The 20591-nt window shown below is 37.3% G+C and overlaps 1 protein-coding gene across 6 annotated transcripts in view; it reads right to left on the bottom strand.

Moving 5' to 3' along the window:
• Nucleotides 1-20591, bottom strand: part of SBF2 (SET binding factor 2) — a 546228-nt gene that overhangs the window by 249450 nt on the left and 276187 nt on the right. For all 6 annotated transcript variants that reach the window (XM_055282428.2, XM_055282429.2, XM_055282430.2 and 3 more), the window contains exons 5-6: nucleotides 20428-20538; nucleotides 19107-19212 (exon numbers count right to left, since the gene is read on the bottom strand). In XM_055282428.2, the coding sequence (XP_055138403.1) occupies nucleotides 19107-19212; nucleotides 20428-20538 (217 nt within the window). The remainder of the gene's footprint in view (nucleotides 1-19106; nucleotides 19213-20427; nucleotides 20539-20591) is intronic.

Below are 20591 nucleotides of genomic sequence, written 5' to 3'. Positions count from 1 at the left end.
CTACAAAGGACACGAACTCATCATTTTTTATGGCTGCATAGTATTCCATGGTGTATATGTGCCACATTTTCTTAATCCAGTCTATCGTTGTTGGACATTTGGGTTGGTTCCAACTCTTTGCTATTGTGAATAGTGCCGCAATAAACATATGTGTGCATGTGTCTTTATAGCAGCATGATTCATAGTCCTTTGGGTATATACCCAGTAATGGGATGGCTGGGTCAAATGGTATTTCTAGTTCTAGATCCCTGAGGAATCGCCACACTGACTTCCACAATGGTTGAACTAGTTTACAGTCCCACCAACAGTGTAAAAGTGTTCCTATTTCTCCACATCCTCTCCAGCACCTGTTGTTTCCTGCTTTTTTAATGATGGCCATTCTAACTGGTGTGAGATGGTATCTCACTGTGGTTTTGATTTGCATTTCTCTGATGGCCAGTGATGAGGAGCATTTCTTCATGTGTTTTTTGGCTGCATAAATGTCTTCTTTTGAGAAGTGTCTGTTCATGTCCTCTGCCCACTTTTTGATGGGGTTGTTTGTTTTTTTCTTGTAAATTTGTTTGAGTTCATTGTAGATTCTGGATATTAGCCCTTTGTCAGATGAGTAGGTTGCAAAAATTTTCTCCCATTGTGTATGTTGCCTGTTCACTCTGATGATAGTTTCTTTTGCTGTGCAGAAGCTCTTTAGTTTAATGAGATCCCATTTGTCGATTTTGGCTTTTGTTGCCATTGCTTTTGGTGTTTTAGACATGAAGTCCTTGCCCACGCCTATGTCCTGAATGGTATTGCCTAGGTTTTCTTGTAGGATTTTAATGGTTTTAGGTCTAACATATAAGTCTTTAATCCATCTTGAATTAATTTTTGTATAAGGTGTAAGGAAGGGATCCAGTTGCAGCTTTCTACATATGGCTAGCCAGTTTTCCAAGCACCGTTTATTAAATAGGGAATCCTTTCCCCATTTCTTGTTTTTGTCAGGTTTGTCAAAGATCAGATAGTTGTAGCTATGCGGCATCATTTCTGAGGGCTCTGTCCTGTTCCATTGATCTATGTCTCTGTTGTGGTACCAGTACCATGCTGTTTTGGTTACTGTAGCCTTGTAGTATAGTTTAAAGTCAGGTAGTGTGATGCCTCCAGCTTTGTTCTTTTGGCTTAGGATTGACTTGGCGATGCGGGCTCTTTTTTGGTTCCATATGAACTTGAAAGTAGTTTTTTCCAATTCTGTGAAGAAAGTCATTGGTAGCTTGATGGGGATGGCATTGAATCTATAAATTACCTTGGGCAGTATGGCCATTTTCACGATATTGATTCTTCCAACCCATGAGCATGGAATGTTCTTCCATTTGTTTGTATCCTCTTTTATTTCATTGAGCAGTGGTTTGTAGTTCTCCTTGAAGAGGTCCTTCACATCCCTTGTAAGTTGGATTCCTAGGTATTTTATTCTCTTTGAAGCAATTGTGAATGGGAGTTCACATTTTTTATTGTTTTTTTGAGACACGGTCTCACTCGATCACCCAGGCTGGAGTATAGTGGTGCAATCTTGGCTCACTGCAACGTCTGCCTCCCAGGTTTAAATGATCCTTCCACCTTAGCCTCTCAAGTAGCTGGGACCATAGGTGTACGCCACCACATCTGGATAATTTTTGTATTTCTTTGTAAACATGGGGTTTTGCCATGTTGGTTGTGAACTCCTGGGCTCAAGTGATCCACCCACCTCAGCCTCCCAAAGTGTTAGGATTTCAGGCGTGAGCCACCACACCAGGCCTTCCTTTCGTATTTCTTTTTTTTTTTTTGAGACGGAGTCTTTGTCGCCCAGGCTGGAGTGCAGTGGCGCGATCTTGGCTCACTGCAGGCTCTGCCCCCTGGGGTTCACGCCATTCTCTTGCCTCAGCCTCCCGAGTAGCTGGGACTACAGGCGCCCGCCACCTTGCCTGGTTAATTTTTTGTATTTTTTGTAGAGATGGGGTTTCGCCGCATTAGCCAGGATGGTCTCAATCTCCTGACCTCGTGATCCGCCCGCCTCGGCCTCCCAAAGCCTTTTGTATTTCTTATAGAGCAGGTCTACTAGCAATAAATCTGTTTTTGTTTACTTGAAGATGCCTTCATTTTATCTTTGTTTCTGAAAGACAGTTTTGTCAGTGACAGAATTCTTGTTTGATATTTTTTTCTTTCAGTGCTTTTAATATGTCACATCAGTGCCTTCTGGCTCCCGTTCTTTCTGTTGAGAGACCCACTGTAATAATATTATAGTTCTGTTGATTCATATTGATGAATTATTTTCTCTTGCTGTTCTCAAGGGTTTGCCTTTCACCAGTTTCACAATCATGCTGTGTCTACATGGGGATTTTTTTACTGTTAACCTGGGCTTCATTGTGCTTCTTGGGTCTACAGGTTAATGATTTCAACAAATTTTGGAAGATTTTGAGCACTATTTCTTCAAATACGTTTTTCTAATCACCCCCATATTCATCCAATGGAGATGCTCTGTACCTAAAAGCTATTATTGTCTCAAAGGTCTCTGAGAATCTGTTATTTTCATTTCAATCTTTTTCTCTATGTTCTTTATATTGGATCATTTCTATTGGTCTTTCACCAAATTTTATTGATTTTTATTTCTGACATCTCAAATGTGCTGTTAAGCTCAGCTAGTGAATTTTTTGTTTCAGTTATTTATTTTGAGAAAGGGTCTTACTCTGTTGCTCAGGCTGTAGTGCAGTGGCATAATCACAGCTCACTGCAGCCCCAGCCTTCTGGGCTCAAGCGATCCTCCTACCTCAGCTTCCTGCATAGCTGGGACTAAGGGGTGCACCATCACACTCAGCTAGTTTTTTATTTTGAAGAGATGAGTTCTCACTATGTTTCTTAGGCCAGTCCTGAACTTCTGGGCTTAAGAGCTCCTCCTGCCTCAGCCTCCCAAAGTACTGGGATTACAGGTATGAGCCACAATGCCTGGCCTGTTTCAGTTATCATACTGCTCAATCTATAATATCTATCTGGCTCTTTTTCAGTTTTTACTTCACTACTGAAATTGCCTAGGTTTTTAGCCACTGTCATTATATTTTGTCTTAATTCTTTCAATATGGCTACCATTAATTCTTTTAGCATATTTATAATAGCTGATTTAAAGTCCTTATCTGCTAAATCCAGTATGTGCGCTCAAAGTCAGTTAACACTATTTTTTTTTTCCCCTGAGTATGGGTTACACTTCACTGTTTGAATGCCTCTCGCTTTTTGGTAAAAACTGGACATTATAAATAATATACTGCACTACATTTGAATTATATTTTTTTCCTGAAAGCTTTTTTTTTTCTTTGGGAGGGTGCTCACTGCTTTATGCTGCAAAATCTGCTTGTAATGTTAGGCTGCTGATGTCTGGTTTAAAAATTTTTATTTTTATTGTTTAGCTTGGCTTCCTATGGGTTATCCCTGTGTTTGCATGGTTCACTTGGTCAGTCCATAATTTGGGCAGAGGTTGTACTCAAATACCTTGAGCCAACAAAGCTTCTATGTACTGCTGACCAATTTTGCATAGGTTGAAGCACGTTCATAGTTTAGCCAGATTTTAAGGATGCTTTCAGTTTCAGACATGTGCATAGTTTCCCAGGCAGCCAAGGATGCAGAGAGACATTGTCTAGTCCTTCTAAGACTTTCTCCTCTCCACAATTTCTCTGTTAAATTTCTGGCTGATGTGCCACTAGCCCCAACTATGACTGTAATTCAGACAGGCATCTGATGTTTTTCTCCTTTCATCTCCTACTGGGTTCAATACTTTTACTGATAATGATGCCATGGGTTTTAGCCCTCCATCCCAAATAAATTCCACTCCATCTGGTAGCAAAGTTGGTTTTCTACCCAGCACTACTCTGTCACTACCAGTCTCACTGACAGAGCTGGGATGTAGGGGAGAGGGGGCAACCACCAGATAAGAATGCTGCAGACTCCTGCTGTTTTTACACAAAGTTCCAGCATGAATAAATGTTTCTAAATTTGTCATTTGCTTTTGGTCAATTTCCAGAGCCCTGAAATCGTTGTATCCAACAATTTTGTCTAGTTTTATACTGGTTCTTTGGGGGAAAGGATTTGCTAAACTCTTTGTACTGTCTTTGGTGATGTTAATTTTGTCTCCTAAATTTTGTCCAATGCTGTCCAATTTCTCCAATGAATACTTATTATTTTTCCTGCAACTAAAAAGCAATCTGTATCAAGACACTTTAAGACCACATAAATATCTCATCTCTCACTAAAATGCCTGGCTAGATTTAGCATCTACTGATAATTTCTGCCTGAATAGATCTTTACTATAATGATTATAATTTTCCAAATGCAGCACTCACTCTGTATTTCCCAGTCAGCACTTGGCATTCTACATAGCAGAGTCCTCCTTTTCCTCTACTTACTTGCTCATTCATTCCTTCATTAGTTATCAGTGTGGACTCATGAATATCTACTTTTTCCTAAAAGTCTAGTCACTACTGTCCTTAATTATTCTGGTGCTAAACATGTCCTAGATTTATGCAGTAGGAGCCCTTTAACTTAGTTCCTGTGTCCTTGAGACAGAGCTCTTTTCTTTTTCCAGGCTCATATTGTACCTACCCTGTCCTAGCCCTAGTCCAACCATTTCTCCTAAGAGTCCTGGTTCCCTTTGGTGAGAAATGGTATCAAAGACCAAAATTTTAGGTGTTAGGGCATGTGTTAGATCATCTCTACTGGGGTGACTTTGCTTGTAGGCCACTTTTGCCTACAGATGGAGCTAGGAAATATATGCATGTACATATATACATATACATACATACATGAGAACATATACATGCATATGTATTTGAGAAATCCTGTCTATGCCATTACTTTCAATTCCATTCCCACAGGGTATCCCTCACTATCCCAATTTATATTTGTATGTTCCTTCTTCCACTGAGAATCCTGGATCCTAATAACATCAACATACTTATTCATTTGCTAAATCCTATATTACACATAAAAGAGCTTCAGAATTGTTTCAGCCATTTCAACTAAAAAAAAAAACAAAAAAAAAACGAAAATGGAGTACACTACTTGTTTGCAATTCTGTTCCCAAAACTGTCCAAAGGTGAGTTTGTACAGTCAAATACTCATAAGTTACTAAAGTAACTTAGTTTTTTTTCCCTCTTAAGTGTGGTTACATTATTTGAATGACAGTGGAGTTTGTTTACATATGCTTTTACTTTTAAGGTAATATTTTCTTCCCTTTCTTTCCTTTCTTCTTATCCTAACTGATTTTTTTAATATATGTAACACATAAATATGCTACCAGAAGTCAAAATAATACAAGAAGATACACTTAGGGACGTGTCATTCCCTCCCTCAATTAATAGTACTGTACCAGGCCTGGTGCAGTGGCTCATGCCTGTAATCCCAGCACTTTGGGAGGCTGAGGTAGGTAGATTGCTTGAGCCCAGGAGTTTGAGATCAGCCTGGGTAACACAGTGAAATCCCGTCTTTACAAAAAAATACAAAAATTAGCCAGGCATGGTGGTGCATGCCTATCGTCTCAGCTACTTGGGCGGAGGCTGACGTAGGAGGACTGCCTGAGCCCGGGAGGTCGAGGCTACAGTGAGCTGAGTTTGCACCACTGCACTCCAGCCTGGGCAACAGAGCAAGACATACCCTGTCTCAACAATAATAATAATAATAATAATAAAATAATAATACTGTATCAATGCCAGTTCCTGGTATCCATAATGTACTATGATTATGTAAAATATTGTTGTAGGAAGGTGGGCAATGCATACATAGGGACTCCGGATGAATTTAGTTATTTCTTGTGAGTCAAACTATTTAAAATAAAAAGTGATACTTTTTAAAGTCTGTGGATGTATTAGTTTTTTATGGCTGCTGTAACAAATTACCACAAATTTCGTGGCTTAAAACAAGACAAATTTATTATTTTACTGTTGTGGAAGTCCTGTGATCAAATTTTCCAGCTTCTGGTGACTTCTCACATTCTTTGTCTTGTGGTTTCCTTCCATCTTCAAAGTTGACTATGAGCAGTCATACTGTATTACTCTGAAGGTAAATCTTTTGCCACCCTATTAATGACTCCTGAGGTTATCGTGGGTCCACCTGGGGTGGGAGCTTCCTAAAGGGACTGACCCTTGAGGTAGATTTTGACAGAGATGCATTAGTTAAGGAGAAAAGAAAAGCATAGCATTCAAAGCTGACAGAAGAGTGAGGAAGCAAATGGCATTAACAGACCTACAAGTAATTTGGCCAAAGACAAATTTATGAAGAATCTGTATGTCATGTCAAGTCTAGTCTTTTTTAATGAAGACTCTGGGGAAAAACTTGTTCCTCTTTGCTTTTTTTTTGAGACGGAGTCTCACTCTGTCACCAGGCTTTAGTGCAGTGGCACGATTTCGGCTCACTGCAACCTCTGCCTCCCAGGTTCAGCAATTCTCCTGCCTCAGACGCCCCCCACCACTCCAGCTAATTTTTCTATTTTTAGTAGAGATGGGGTCCCATCTTGTTGTCCAGGCTGGTCTTGAACTCCTGATCTCAGGTGATCGACCCGCCTCGGCCTCCCAAAGTGCTGGGATTACAGGCATGAGCCACCATGCCCGGCCCCCACTTTGCTCTCATCTGAACACTCTGCCCTATCCCACAAAAAAAGGATAACTGATTTACAAGTAGTTCATCAGAAAATAAAATTCATAATCAGTATTATTTAGTATCAGATAAATTGTGAAGAAGGGAGGCATGCAGTTGTAAGGAACTTTACCTTACTCATACTAGTAAAAACAATCAGTTGATATTGTCAAGGGAGGCAATGCTATACTATATTTACTGAGAGGATATATGTCTCATAATGTAGAAATGAGATAGGAAAAATATTCTAGTGCTTAAAGGGTAAGTTTTTCATTATCCAGAAAATTAATAGTATAATACAAAACAATTTACCCAAGCCTAATTGAAGTACTACTTAAATTCTTTATTCTTAAATGTCACATGCTTTCTTAAGTTTTACATTATTATTATTATTATTTTTGAGATGGAGTCTCACTCTGTCACCCAGTCTGGAGTGCAGTGGTGCGATCTCAGCTCACTGCAAGCTCCGCCTCCTGGGATCACGTCATTCTCCTGCCTCAGCCTCCCGAGTAGCTGGGACTACAGGCGCCTGCCACCACGCCCGGCTAATTTTTTGTATTTTTAGTAGAGATGGGGTTTCACTGTGTTAGTCAGGATGGTCTCGATCTCCTGACCTCGTGATCTGCCCGCCTCGGCCTCCCAAAGTGCTGAGATTACAGGTGTGAGCCACTGTGCCTGGCAAGTTTTACATAATTAATAATCTCAAATATTTTAAATTACATTAATGATTTTTATTCCTATGTATCAGTGTTTGTTGCTGTGTTCACAGTTACATAGCTATTGAGAAATCCAGTTTCTTTTAATTTTGTAAGTCAAAATCAGTTTTCTATATAACTTTGAATTGTCTCATTTTCTGTAGCCCAACATCCATTCAAAGCTGCACAATAACACAGGAGAAGAAAATATGAACAACAGACATGCCAGTGATAATTACTAGTGATTTCACTACAATGATACATATACATCCTGTTGATTATTCAAAGAGTAAAACATTCTGAAAGATGGCTTCCTGATCTCAATTTTCTTGAGAGGTTAGAGTTCTAAAATTCATTGCACCACATGATAACAAATGTATTTGTTTCTTTTTTGGGGAAAGAAAAAAAAAACTTTCTCCAGACTCCTCCATTCTCTGAATAATAATGATATGTTACACAAATAGAAGACTGTGTCTCAGCTTTCAAATGGGTAAACGGTGGAACTGAAGACCATGTTTCGAAACAGAATATAGTTCAAAAAGCCCTGCACAATTTATCATAGTTCTTTCTGGCCAACCCACAATGGGGAAAACAGTATAGTTCTGGTCACAGCTTAATGTAAGTCATGAAAAAGGAGATTTCTCATTCACTGAACCAATATTTATTGTGTACTATACTCCGGGCACTAGAATATGGCAGTGAATGAAGACAATATCCCTAACTTCATGGATTAACTAAAACTTTATATACAGTTTCAAATTTGTCACTGAGAGGTAATGTTTACTATCTGTTACAAATTTAGCATTATTTCCACGTATGATAGATACGGCAAATATTCTAAGTAAAAAAGTAAAAAGTGTGGTAAATTGGGCATCTGAAAGGAGGTGTAGTTTAGTCCTTATGAACACAGGCTCAACCCTCTGAGTATGACATGAATTAAATACATTTTACACACACAAATAGAGCGTAGCAATGTGGGAGACTAAATATAAGAAGTCAATTACCAAATACATAAGACTAAAAATAATTCAAATACGTAAAAGGCCAACTCAACCAAAACTGTGTAAAAAGGTACAGCACCTTTTCTTCCTTCTTGAACATTCTAATTGTTTTTCTAGCTCTAAGGTAATAACATCAGATTTTTCCAACCTCCAATGACTCAAATTCCTAGGCTATGTCTGTTCTGCTTGACTTGGTTTTTATTTACTTTTAATTCTAAATTTAAGAATTAGGAAGCAAAAGGAGTCTTGTGAGTAGAGCAGCAAGCAGTGGGGAAGAAGAATAGAGAATAACTGAAGAATTATGCAAGGAACAAATAAGAGGGAACTGTCCTGGCAGAAACAACTCTTTTAATTCAAACTTCCTCCTTTCTTTTCCCTTTTCTTCCCTTCTGCCACTATTACATTATTACTGAACTACTGAGATATATCATCAATCATAAAATTCTAGGGACTGATATAAAGAAATACGAGACAGGTTCTTAGGAGCTCACAGTTCAGTGAAGATGAAAGACTGGTAAATAAACTGTTAAAACGTAAAATAATAGAGCTATGTATCAGATGTTACAGAGCACAGGAAAAAAAAGGTACTTCATCCTGCCACCATTTGGAAGCTATATACTTAAATGTTGGAGTAGCCATATTTTATAAAAATATTAACCACTAAAATGCTGAAAGAGCAAACAGAAATTTTACAGAAGAGAACTTTGTGACAAGGAAGAACGATACCTAATTACTCTCTTGCCTTGGAGCATTTACATTCTTTATAGATAATTCAATGCAAAGATAGAGCTATTTAATATTAGCATCTAAGTGCCAAAAAAGGACAATGGACAGGACAGTTTTGAACCAGGATCTTTCTGAACGTTCCTCAGATTATATCATGTAGCAACTACTTTCTTCACATGTGATTTGAGCAAGCATAGTACACCAGTCAACAAGGACTCAATCGGTCAATGACTGTCAGTCTTTGATATTTTTACAATGGTTTCTTTATAGAACTAGCATAAATATTTAATCTTTAATTTTGAAATGAAAAGCAATCAGTTTCTTAATAACATTCTGACTACTTCCTACAACCCTGTTCTCAGGCTTCACCAAACATCTTACTATTCCATGAAGGCCTTTCATAACTTCCTATACTGCTAAATATGCTTCTCCTTCTAGAATGCCCTTATTCCACTTTTCTAGCAAGTAAGAGTTTGCTCTTGGTATCTCTATTATTGCACTAATTATATTCTACTATAGTTTTAAAACGATACCTGCTTTTCCATGAGGCTAAAAGTACATCTGGGATAAGAGCTGTGATTTGTTCATCTTTATGTCCCCAGTGACTAACTCAGGAGCTGGCACATAATAATGGCTTTGTAAACATTTGGTGAAAAAAACATACTTCTACCATCATATAAGCAGGAGGGCATTATGGGAACTTTATTATAGACTTCCATGCCATTTATTAGAAGAAATTACATTGGAACAGTTTTCGTTAGAGATCCTTAGGCCTCTGAAGGTAAGCACATGGTACACGTGGTAAGCAGTTTCTTCAGAAAAGTGCTCCAGAATGGGCTAGCAAGGAGATTTAATTTGCTTCAAATCCCCAAAGAACATAGCTGATATTCAACTGTCAAAAAATAATTAATAAATTATTAAATAAATTTTACTAATAAATTAGTAAAATAGGGCACAAGATGCCATTATTAGTAATAGTTTAAAATCTTGTGTACTCAAATTTGCAAACTATGTTTTTATGATAGGAGAGGAAATATATTTTCTTTAAATTTTTTTTTAACCCTGATAAGTTTGTTGTTGGGACAGACCCTTAAGACAAAAGGCAGAATAGTATGAGAAAAATAAGCAAGCTTCCTTCAAAGTCAAACATTGAAAAAAAAGACTACTTCATTTTTTCCCCTTGTAAGTGAGAATAAGATTAAGACAAGTAATAATGCTATATGAATAAGCTGAGAAAACTAAGACAGAAACATGATCTGAGGCCCTAGATGTTGATCATTTAAGTAAAAAGGACAAAAATTATCCTGCAATTGATGCATTAATTGGATGGTTCAGCAATTTACCAATCAGTATTTTCTTTTTAAAGAAAACATTTTTACACATCCTAAGCTTTCATTTTCATCTCTGGCATCTTTTCATCTTTATGTTTTAGGAACGTAAGTTATTTTTAAGGCTCCTACAAATGTTCTTATTGTTATAGTAGATATTCAGACAGACATAAGCAGAGCAGGAGAACCTCCTTCCCCTGCCCAACCCCAACCAGGAATGTCAGGCAACCATCAGGTGATGGTCAGGTAGGTTGTTAAACTCTCTCTCTAAAATAATAATTGGTCACAGTGGTGCCAGGGAAGGGCAGTTTCCCAATAGATAGAAATACCTGAAATTGGTGATTCAGCAGCTTCCTGATAAGATCTCAGGAGTTGGGTGAGTGGGCTCACGCAGGTGCAGTAAGAGGCAAAATGGCAGAGTTTAACTGCTATATGACCTTCCTCTAGGAACACTGGATTGGTAAAGAAAAAATGCCTAAAGTGAGCATGTGTACAACTCCAGTAAACACACTGCACCTCCCAGGTGCTAGCAGGCCACTGTGTATGCAGAGAGCCTACTTCAAGGGAAGAATCAGGGGAGGAGAAATGCAACCACTCAGAAGCATGCCAACCTATAAAATCCCAAGTCAAAAAGCCAAACCGTGCACTTGCTCTCTCAAGTTGCCTGCTTGGCCCAATTCCAAGTGTACTTTACTTCCTTTTGTTCTAGCTCTAAAGCTTTTTAATAAACTTTCACTCCTGCTCTAAAACTTGCCTTGGTCTCTCACTCTGCCTTAGGCCCCTTGGCTGAATTTTTTCTTCTGAGGAGGCAACAATTTTTGCTGCAGACCCCTATGGGTTCACTGCCAGTAACATTATCACTTCAAAAATAATCACATAGTATTACAGAGAGAAGTTTTTCCAGGGAAAGACAAAAGTGAGACTACCAAAGGTTTTCCATTAAAGCATTTTAAAACTGAAACAACTTGCTTAATAGCAAGGAATGGCTACAGTCAACATTTCAATAACTTTTATGTACAAAGTAAGAATAATATTTGTAAGACAAACTGAACAAAAACTTTAAGAACTTTAAAAAAAAACCTATATTTAATATCAGAGATCATCAATGGAGACATATCGACCCATCAATGGCTAAGAAAAAACTGGCCAAAGTTAAACATGGACAAGTAAAAAGAAAGTATGCATAGAAAAAGGTACAAACACAAATAATACAAGATTAATGTGGTTTAACTGTGGAAACAAAGTGTGGATAGCTGATGGCCCAGGATCATTTTAGTCAGTTTTCAAAAATGTCTATTAAAGAGTACACTGTGAAAACTGTTGGATACATATTCTAAAACTAGAACATGTTCTAGTAAAACCCAAATTACACGTGAACAGACATGACAAAAGATGTCAAGAGCATTTTACAAGATTATTTGGGGCAGGGAGGGACACCCAAGTTTAAACGGGTATGGATTAGATTAAAATATCACAGGGTCTATAAAAACCAGTTCCTGTGAATACAAACTTATTAACATTAAAAATCCCAGCATTGTTAGTACACTGAAAACACTAATCCTCAGGTAAACAAAAATAGTTCACATAGGCTGCCAAAACAAAACAAAACAAAAAAACCCCAAAAACCAAATAAAAGACAGTAAACAAGAGATGAAGGCGATTAACAGGAAATTGTAGGGAGTGAAGCTTGGAATGGCAGAGTCCATATAATTATTTCAGAAAAACACAGAGACCTTTTAAACTGTGAAAAACAAATTCATTATCATAACAATTCTTAGAGAGAAGAACAAAGGAAATGCTATCACTACATTTAGACCTTCCACAGGAAAACTAGTCAAGGCTACAAAAGGATCTTATAGTCTTATCTGCTTCCTGTCTGTGCTTTGTAAAATCCACTACAACCACTACTGCCAACCCAGCTCATGAACTCTGATAATGGCCTAATATTGGCCTTTGACAAAGTCCAAACAAAATGACTGGTGATAAGAGAATGCCTTTATATAGAATTATCACCACCATATGCTTTGGAAACAACAACTCTGCACACTGCACTGCATCTTTCTTTCTGCTTTGCTTCCTTATCTTTTCCCCATTCTTTCCCAGAAAAAAGTGAATTTACAACATGCAAGCAAAAGATAATGAAGCTGAAAATGCTAGAGTAAAATAAAATAATAAAAATTTGATCTTCAAATGACCAATTATTATGTATTCCGGCACACTTCATCAGCCCACAGAAAAATCTTCTACAATATGATTACCACTTCCTCATAGCTAGTGCATTCTTTCATTTATTCAGTAAACATTGATGCCTTTTGTACCTGAGGCATTATGCCAGATATATAGTACACAAGAATAATAAGACATGTAAGTTTTAGGAAAAACTTCTTATAAACAAACAGGGGAGAAAAGCATAGGATAGAATTTCCGTAACATCCCTGAAGACATTCCAGAATCAATACACATCAGCCCTGGACTGCCTACCTGTATGTAGACTTTTTGTTATGTGAGAAGGATAAAATCTGTATTTTGCTTAAATATATATTTTTAAGGTTTAAAAAAAATTAGGTATGCACATAAAGGACATAAATAATTTTACAAGTTAAAAAAATCTTTTTATTATAAAACACAGATAGAGAAAACCACACAAATCAAATGTATGGCTTAATAAGTTATCTTAAAAATACCACCCACATCAAGAAAGAGAACTTTGACAGCAAAAGTAAAAGCCCCTGGAAGCCGCTTTTATGTACCCCCCCATCATAATCTCCTCTCTACTGCCAAGAGTAACCATGTTTTTATTTAATATTATCCACTTTCCTGATTTTTTTCTATAGGCAGTTTTTATCACCCAAAAGTACATCTGTAGACACTATAGTTTAGTCTCACTCTTAAAAAGTTGGATGTCTTTTAAATCTCTTTCAATCTCAAGGTTAAGGAACCTCTGGGACATTTGACTAAGAGAGTTTCTAACAGCCTGGATTTTGGTAATTACATTCTCTTGGTGCAGTTTAATGTGTTCCTCTATTTTCTACATTTTCTGTGATTAGACTCAGGTTTAATCCCTTTGGCAAAACAATAAGTAGTGTTTGGTAAGGTTAGGCACATAATACTTGCTTGTTTTTCTTTTTGTGGTAACAGCTGTTGATACTTAGATCTTGGTTCATTGAGGATTGCAAAATGATACTCTATTTCTATCATTTCTTTCACCTTTATTAATTAGAAGACTTTCTTAAAAAGATAATTGCCCTCAACTACTATTGGTTATCATTTTTTCTTTATTGATTAGTTTTCAAGATAAATTGTTCTTTATCATATTCTGAGGTAGGTGACAATCCCTTTTTAATATTATGAATTCATGGATCTTAAAATATTTGCTGGGTTTCAACCAACTGCAATTATTGTAATTTTTGAAGCTCAAATTCTATCATCTTAAATCAGTTGTGAGCCTCTTCAAGATGGCTCCTGAGTTCTTTTAACAAGCCTCTAACAGTAACATTTTTTCTTAATTCTCATACCATAAATTCCCCATTTTAAAGTATACAATTCAGTAGTTTTTAGTGTAGTCACGAGGTTGTACAAGCATCATTAGTATCCAATTGTAGAAGAATTTCATTCCTCAAAAGAAACCCCACACTCACTGGCAGTTATTTCTCACGGCCCCATCCCTCGAGCCCCTCATAATCACTAATCTGCTTTGCCTCTATGTGTTTGTCTATTCTGGACATGCCACATAAACACAATCATATAATATACAGTTTTTGTGCCTGGTTTCTTTTACTTAGCATGTTTCCAAGATTCACCCAGGTTGTAGCACGTATCAATACTTCATTCCATTTTATGGCTGAATAATTTTCCATTGTGCAGATGTATCACAATTTGTTTATCCATTCATCAGCTGAATGACATTTGGATTGCTTCCACTTTCTGACTCTTATAAATAATGCTGCTATGAACATTCATGTACAAGTTTTGGTGTGAATATATGTTTTTCAGTTTTTTTAAGAATGTGATACATTTTGACTTATGTACATACTTATAAAACCATCACCACAATCAAGACTGTATACACAAATATCATCCAGAAAGTTTCCTCATGTCCCTTTGTAATCTCGCTCTTCCTATCCACAAAACAACCAGTGACCTGTTTCCATCACCATAGATTAGACTACATTTTCAGCCTTGGTTATTTTTTTTTTTTTTTGTATTTTTAGTAGAGATGGGGTTTCACCGTGGTCTCGATCTCCTGACCTCGTGATCCGCCCGCCTCGGCCTCCCAAAGTGCTGGGATTACAAGCGTGAGCCACCGTGCCCGGCCAGATTAGACTACATTTTTTAGAACTTTAGAGAAATCGAATCATGCCGTATATAATTTTTCTGACATTTTTCATTCAAAATAATTATTTCCAGGTTAATCTATGTTGCGTGTATCAGCCATTCATTATTCATTTAGCTTAGTAGTATTACATTGTATGAACATACCACAGATGCTTCATCCATTTCCATAATCCATTATTCTTTACCACTGGTGGACACTGAGTTTGTCTCCAGTTTTTCACTACCATAAATAAAATGGCTATGAACATTCACATACAAATATTTTTATGAACATTTTTAAACTTTAAAAAAAATAGTCAAACTGTGTTCCAAGATAGTGGTACCATTTCATATTCCTATTAGCCATGAATAAGAGGTCTAATTCATTCACATTTTTACCAGTACTCAGAGAAGCACTCTGAAGTCTCAACACAAAATGCTCCTCCCGCTTCTCGCCAAGGTTGATAAGCCTCAAGTTGTGTGCCTTCTTCCAATCACACCAAGCTGTGCAGGTCACAGCAAGCGTCTCCCCAAACCCCTTCTTTGTTCTCAGCCACCCCAGACATCCAAACTATGTCAGCTCCTGCTTGTGCTTCCAATGAGGCAACACAGAAACAAGTCCCTTAGGCAGCTTGCTCAACAGCCAGAATTTGGGATGCAAGCTCCACTCTTCCCTCCTCCCTGTACCCCCAAGCCTGAGAGAGTTGAGGAAGGGGCTGATACAGGTAACCTAAAATTGCTCTACTTACACATTTCAATGCTGCTATTCTCTGCTTTGTGCAAGTCTGAGGTACTGTAATTTCTTAACTAGAATCTGGAATTGTCATGTAGGGATTTTTGTCAGTAAATCCTTGTTAAATCAGTGTTTCTGTCAGGGAGGGAGGGCTGGAATTTCCTATTCCTCTATCTGGTTAATGTCACTCCCAAATTCTCAGTCTTGACTATTTATTTCCTTCACGATTTCAAATATAGTTATTTTAATAACTGCATCTGATAACTCTATTTGCTAGAGCCCCTGTGGTTCTTTCATATTGTCTATGGTTTCTTTTGCATTTCTTTCATGTAGTTTTGGTCCTCACGTTTCTGGTTATTTTTGATTGAGTACAGGTATATAAAAATTCATAGACAAGTTGGAGGTCTAGAATGTAGTTATCTTGTTTCAGAGAGGATATACTTTTACTTCTATGAGATGGACAGACAGTAGCATCAAGGATTACCTTAGTCCAACTCAAGAAACTGAAATGATTTCTAGCTGTATTGTAGTTCCCGAGGGAGCCAATCTACTTCTGATTTACCCACTCCCGGACTGTGGCCTTTTATGGTCTCAACTCAAATTATGAGAGCTTCATAAAAAAAAATCCATCTTGTTAAAACTTAAATTCCAATTTTCCCTCTTCCTAATAAGATATCAATAGTACTGATCAGCTTCTCAGCCATTTCTTCCAAAATCAACAAGTGCCCTTAGGAAAAAATGGTCCCAAATGTCTGGCTCACTTCATTTTCTCCTAGATCATGGCTTGGCAATTATTTACCGGCTCTGACGCCTTCAAGCAGATGTTATTTTTATTTTATTTTAGTTGTTTATTTTGGGACAGGGTTTCACTCTGTCGCCCAGGCTGGAGTGAAGTGGCATGATCTTGGCTCACTGCAACCTCCTCCTCCTGGGTTCAAGCGATTCTCATGCCTCAGCCTCCTGAGTAGCTGGCACTACAAGCACCCACCACCATGCTCTGCTAATGTTTTCTATTTTTAGTAGAGACGGGGTGTCAGCGCGTTGGCCAGGCTGGTCTAGAACACCTGCCCTAAAGTGATCCACCTGCCTTGGCCTCCCAAAGTGCTGGGATTACAGGCATGAGCCACTGTGCCTGATCTAGTGGATCTTCTTTATATTTGTTTATCTTTTCAAGTTGTCATTGTTAAGAGGATTATTCTGAATTACACAGGCCACCATTACTGGAAGAGAGCTCTGGGTTTTAGAAATTTATACTTTATCTACAGTAGTATTTTTTCTTTTTTTCCAGTGGGAATGCTAATGGTATTGGGGGTAAAAATGCTTCTGGTATCTAAACATCGCACAAACTGCAGGATGTTTAATATCCCTGGTCCTTGACGCTAAATGCTGGTTACAACCTCCTCCTCTCCTCCCCCCTCACAACTCATTGTAAAACTAAGACCATAGAGGTTTATAAGGTACTCATTAAGTTCACATTTGGAAATGTGAAATAATTTCATTTGTGTCATATCCTTCTATACCTTTTCATAGTAAACCTCTGCTTTGATTGACCCTTTAGAGGTATACAACCTTTTTTAAAGTAAAAAAGGTCAGGTGAATGGTTCTTGGCTAAAATCAATTAAGTCAATGGTTAATAGGGACCACAGACAAGCTGCAGGTAGTCCATGAATCTACTAAATTTACTTCCAGGCTGCGGGCAGTGGTTCATGCCTATAATCCCAGCACTTTGGGAGGCCAAAGTGGGAGGACTGCTTGGGCCCAGGAGACTGAGAACAGCCTGGGCAATGTTGCAAGACCCTGTCTCTATAAAACAAAAAAAATTTAAAAAATTAACTGGGTATGACTGCATGTGCCTATCATCCCAGCTACTCAAGAGGCTAAGGAGGGAAGACTGCTTGAGTCCAGGGTGTTGGGGGCTGTAGTGAGCTCTGTTCATGCCACTGCATTCCAGCCTTCGTGACGACTAAGAGCCTGTCTCCAAAAAAAAATTTTTTGTTAATTTCCAAAAGCTTGTGGAGGGAGAATGTAATCAACAAGATGTTCTTTGGAGACATGCCACCAGGAAGGGATTATGTACGTCATATTACATAGATATGCATTAAATATCTATGTAATATGAAATTAAAGAAAATAGCTTTAAATAGTTTAAGGCTTAACTATGCTCAATGAGTAAAAACTTGCACTAGAAGGGAGATGTAATTTTTTTAATTGACAAAAACTATATATTTACAGTGTACAACATGATGTTTTAAAATATGTACACATTGCAGATAGGCTAAATTGAGCTAATTAATATATGCATTACTTCACATACTTTTTTTTGTGGTAAGAACACTTAAAATCCATTCTCTTAATGATGTTCAAGTATACAATACACTGTTATTAACTGTAGTCACCATGTTGCAGAGTAGATATCTTGAACTTATTTCTCCTAATTGAAATCTTGTATCTTTTGACCAAAGGGAGATATTATTTTAGAGTTGGCGCGAGAAGAGGCAAATGTAGCTGGAAAGAATTACTTTGAAATTGATAACACCACTCATTTTAATTCAGATATTAGAAGATTCTATTTATATTTATACTAATCTCCTCTAAGGCTTTCTAACTTTCACTGATTGAAGTTAAAGCAGAAGAATATGGATAGGGACACTGATGAAAAGGGTGGTAAGATACAAAGCAAAACTACAAGCAAAATTCAACAAGAGACAGGAGGGAAGCAGGAGGGTAGAATTTCTGTGCAAGAAATTAAGAATTCCATGAAGAGGCAGGGTATGGACCTTAGGGAAGGGAAGATTTCAGCACAACTAGGAAAAGACAAACACAGATGGAGAACAATGAGAGTGGGACACTCATAGGCAGGATATACAAAGGACAAGTCAGAGGTAACGTAAATGGGAATCTTTGGGCAGCCCTGGTTTGAAATATCCTCATTTTTAAGTTATATTTTTATTAAATAATGTAAAAGCTGTCCAATGTACAGTGGACACTTTCTAGAATCCTCCCAATCTTTCATCCTAGCCACTGCTAAAAAATTGGAGATAAAGTCCTCATATAAATGGTGGGATGAGAAGAATGAGACTCACAGTCCCATCTGACAAGGTTTCTACAAAAGCAGTTCATCTATGGAAACGCAAAACATATCATCTATTCATCTTTTAGCATAAAGAAAATATGTCCACTTTCCTTCTTTCTATTTTAGAGTACAGTGGCACCATCATAGCTCACTGCAGTCTTGAATTCTTGGGCTCAAGTGATACACCTACCTCAGCCTCCCTAGTAGCTGAGATTTCAGGTGTGCACCAACATGCCCAGCTAATGTTTTAAAATTTTTTCTGTAGATATGGGGTCTCACTATGTTGTCCAGGTTGTTCTCAAATTCCTGGGCTCAAACAATCCTCCTGCCTCGGCCTCCCAAAGTACCGTGAAAACAGGCATGAGCTACCACACCCGTCTCATCCACTTTCTAAAAGTCTAACTGACCTAAGGAAAAAAGGGGCCTGGGTTAAAATTTTTAAAAAGAATGAACACTAGGTAAGATCAGGACCCACAAAATTATATATATCCTATATATAAAATATTTAATGGTTTAAAAAGTATTTTCTTGATTCATGTGAGGTGATGTCGACTTAAAATAAATTCTTTAATCATAGGCTTCTACAAGATGACATTGAAAATGGGAGAAAAGACATACCCAATTGCTGGAACAGGAGAGCCACACTAGTGCCCGTGACAGGAAGACTATCATGTAAAGGAGTCTGGATCAGCTGTCTATCTCCTGCACCCAAAGAAAACAGCTTCTGTAGAATGGGAGAAACACAAACACACACACACACACAATTTCAGACATTTTTTAAAAAATAAAAATACCTTCGATGTTCATTTTTAGAGCAAACGACCATATAAGATCCAATTAACAGATACAAAGGGCAACAATGTATACCCCAAAACATTTAAGTTCTTTGTATACTTAAGTGGCATAAGGAAATTCAGTGGTTGAAAGTTGAAAATCTAGTAAAGATAAGACACAAAAATCATTGATAATCATAACTGGCTAAAAAATAATGAAATGTTAAAGTCAACAACTTTAATAAACGCTCATAAAGCAATTCAAGTTTAGACCCATCTGTGACCAAACACACATTTAATATTCTGCCCTTTGAGCAGAGGTAGAAGAATGAAGGAGGAGAGAGCAAGAGAGAGAGAGAGAAAAAAGAAGGATAAAAATTTAAGACAAAAGACAATGAGAAAGATAGAAGAGAAGTAAAAAGGTGAAGGGCAAGAAAAAGAAATGCCAATCCCACTATAAGCAGGATCTTCGTCAGACTGAAAACAATGTGATTTTTAGAAGGCTGTCCTCTTCCCCAATATTATATCAGAATAAGCAAAATAAATTATCAACTATTCATTTTTAGGGTTTAAGGAAAAAATCTATTCTTTAAAAAGTATGGTTGACCAAGAAACAATAAATAAATCATAGCAGCAGAGATTCTTATTTTTCTACTTTAGAGACAAATATGAAAATCTCAAGACATACAGAATAAATGAATCTATTAATAAGTAGTTACAATGTAACAAAGAACTGTGTTGAGAGTTTTCTTAATGTCTAATTTCTTAATTTCTAATTTTTCTCACTCCAACATTTTTCAATTTAGGTTAATAAAAATGAGGTGTAACTATATACAGGAGTAAGAAAAAGAGCACATTTAAAAGTTCAACTTAATATATTTCCAAGAAAATACAAACTGCAGTTCAAGTTACACAAAATACGACTTCTAATTATGCTATGTGAAAGATGAACCCTGTGTTAAAATTAACCTCATGACCTAAGAAAAGAATGGAATCTTGAGTATCTAGAAAGCAGACCATGGGGACAATGCTTAACTAAAGTAGGATCTTCCTTAAAACAAAAATATTTAAAGAATTATTTCTTTCCCTTTCTCCATAAATTAAATTAACTGGAGGAGAGGGGAAGAGGAACAATCCTTCTCCACTTCTCTTTCTACTCTATTTACCTGAGACCCTCCAGCCGCTGGGACAAGGCAGGCACAAAGGTTTGCAATTAGACTTTCCAAGGAGACATTCAGGCTGTCCACATACACGGTATAGATCAAACCCAGGCAAGCCTGCAAAAAGATAAATACATGTAATTATTTCATGGAAAAAGCATTAAAAATAA

The sequence above is a fragment of the Symphalangus syndactylus genome, chromosome 6 (assembly GCF_028878055.3).
Source record: "Symphalangus syndactylus isolate Jambi chromosome 6, NHGRI_mSymSyn1-v2.1_pri, whole genome shotgun sequence".
Lineage (NCBI taxonomy): Eukaryota > Metazoa > Chordata > Mammalia > Primates > Hylobatidae > Symphalangus > Symphalangus syndactylus.
Note: the sequence above shows the minus strand (reverse complement) of the source record. Positions and strands in the feature narration are given on the sequence as shown.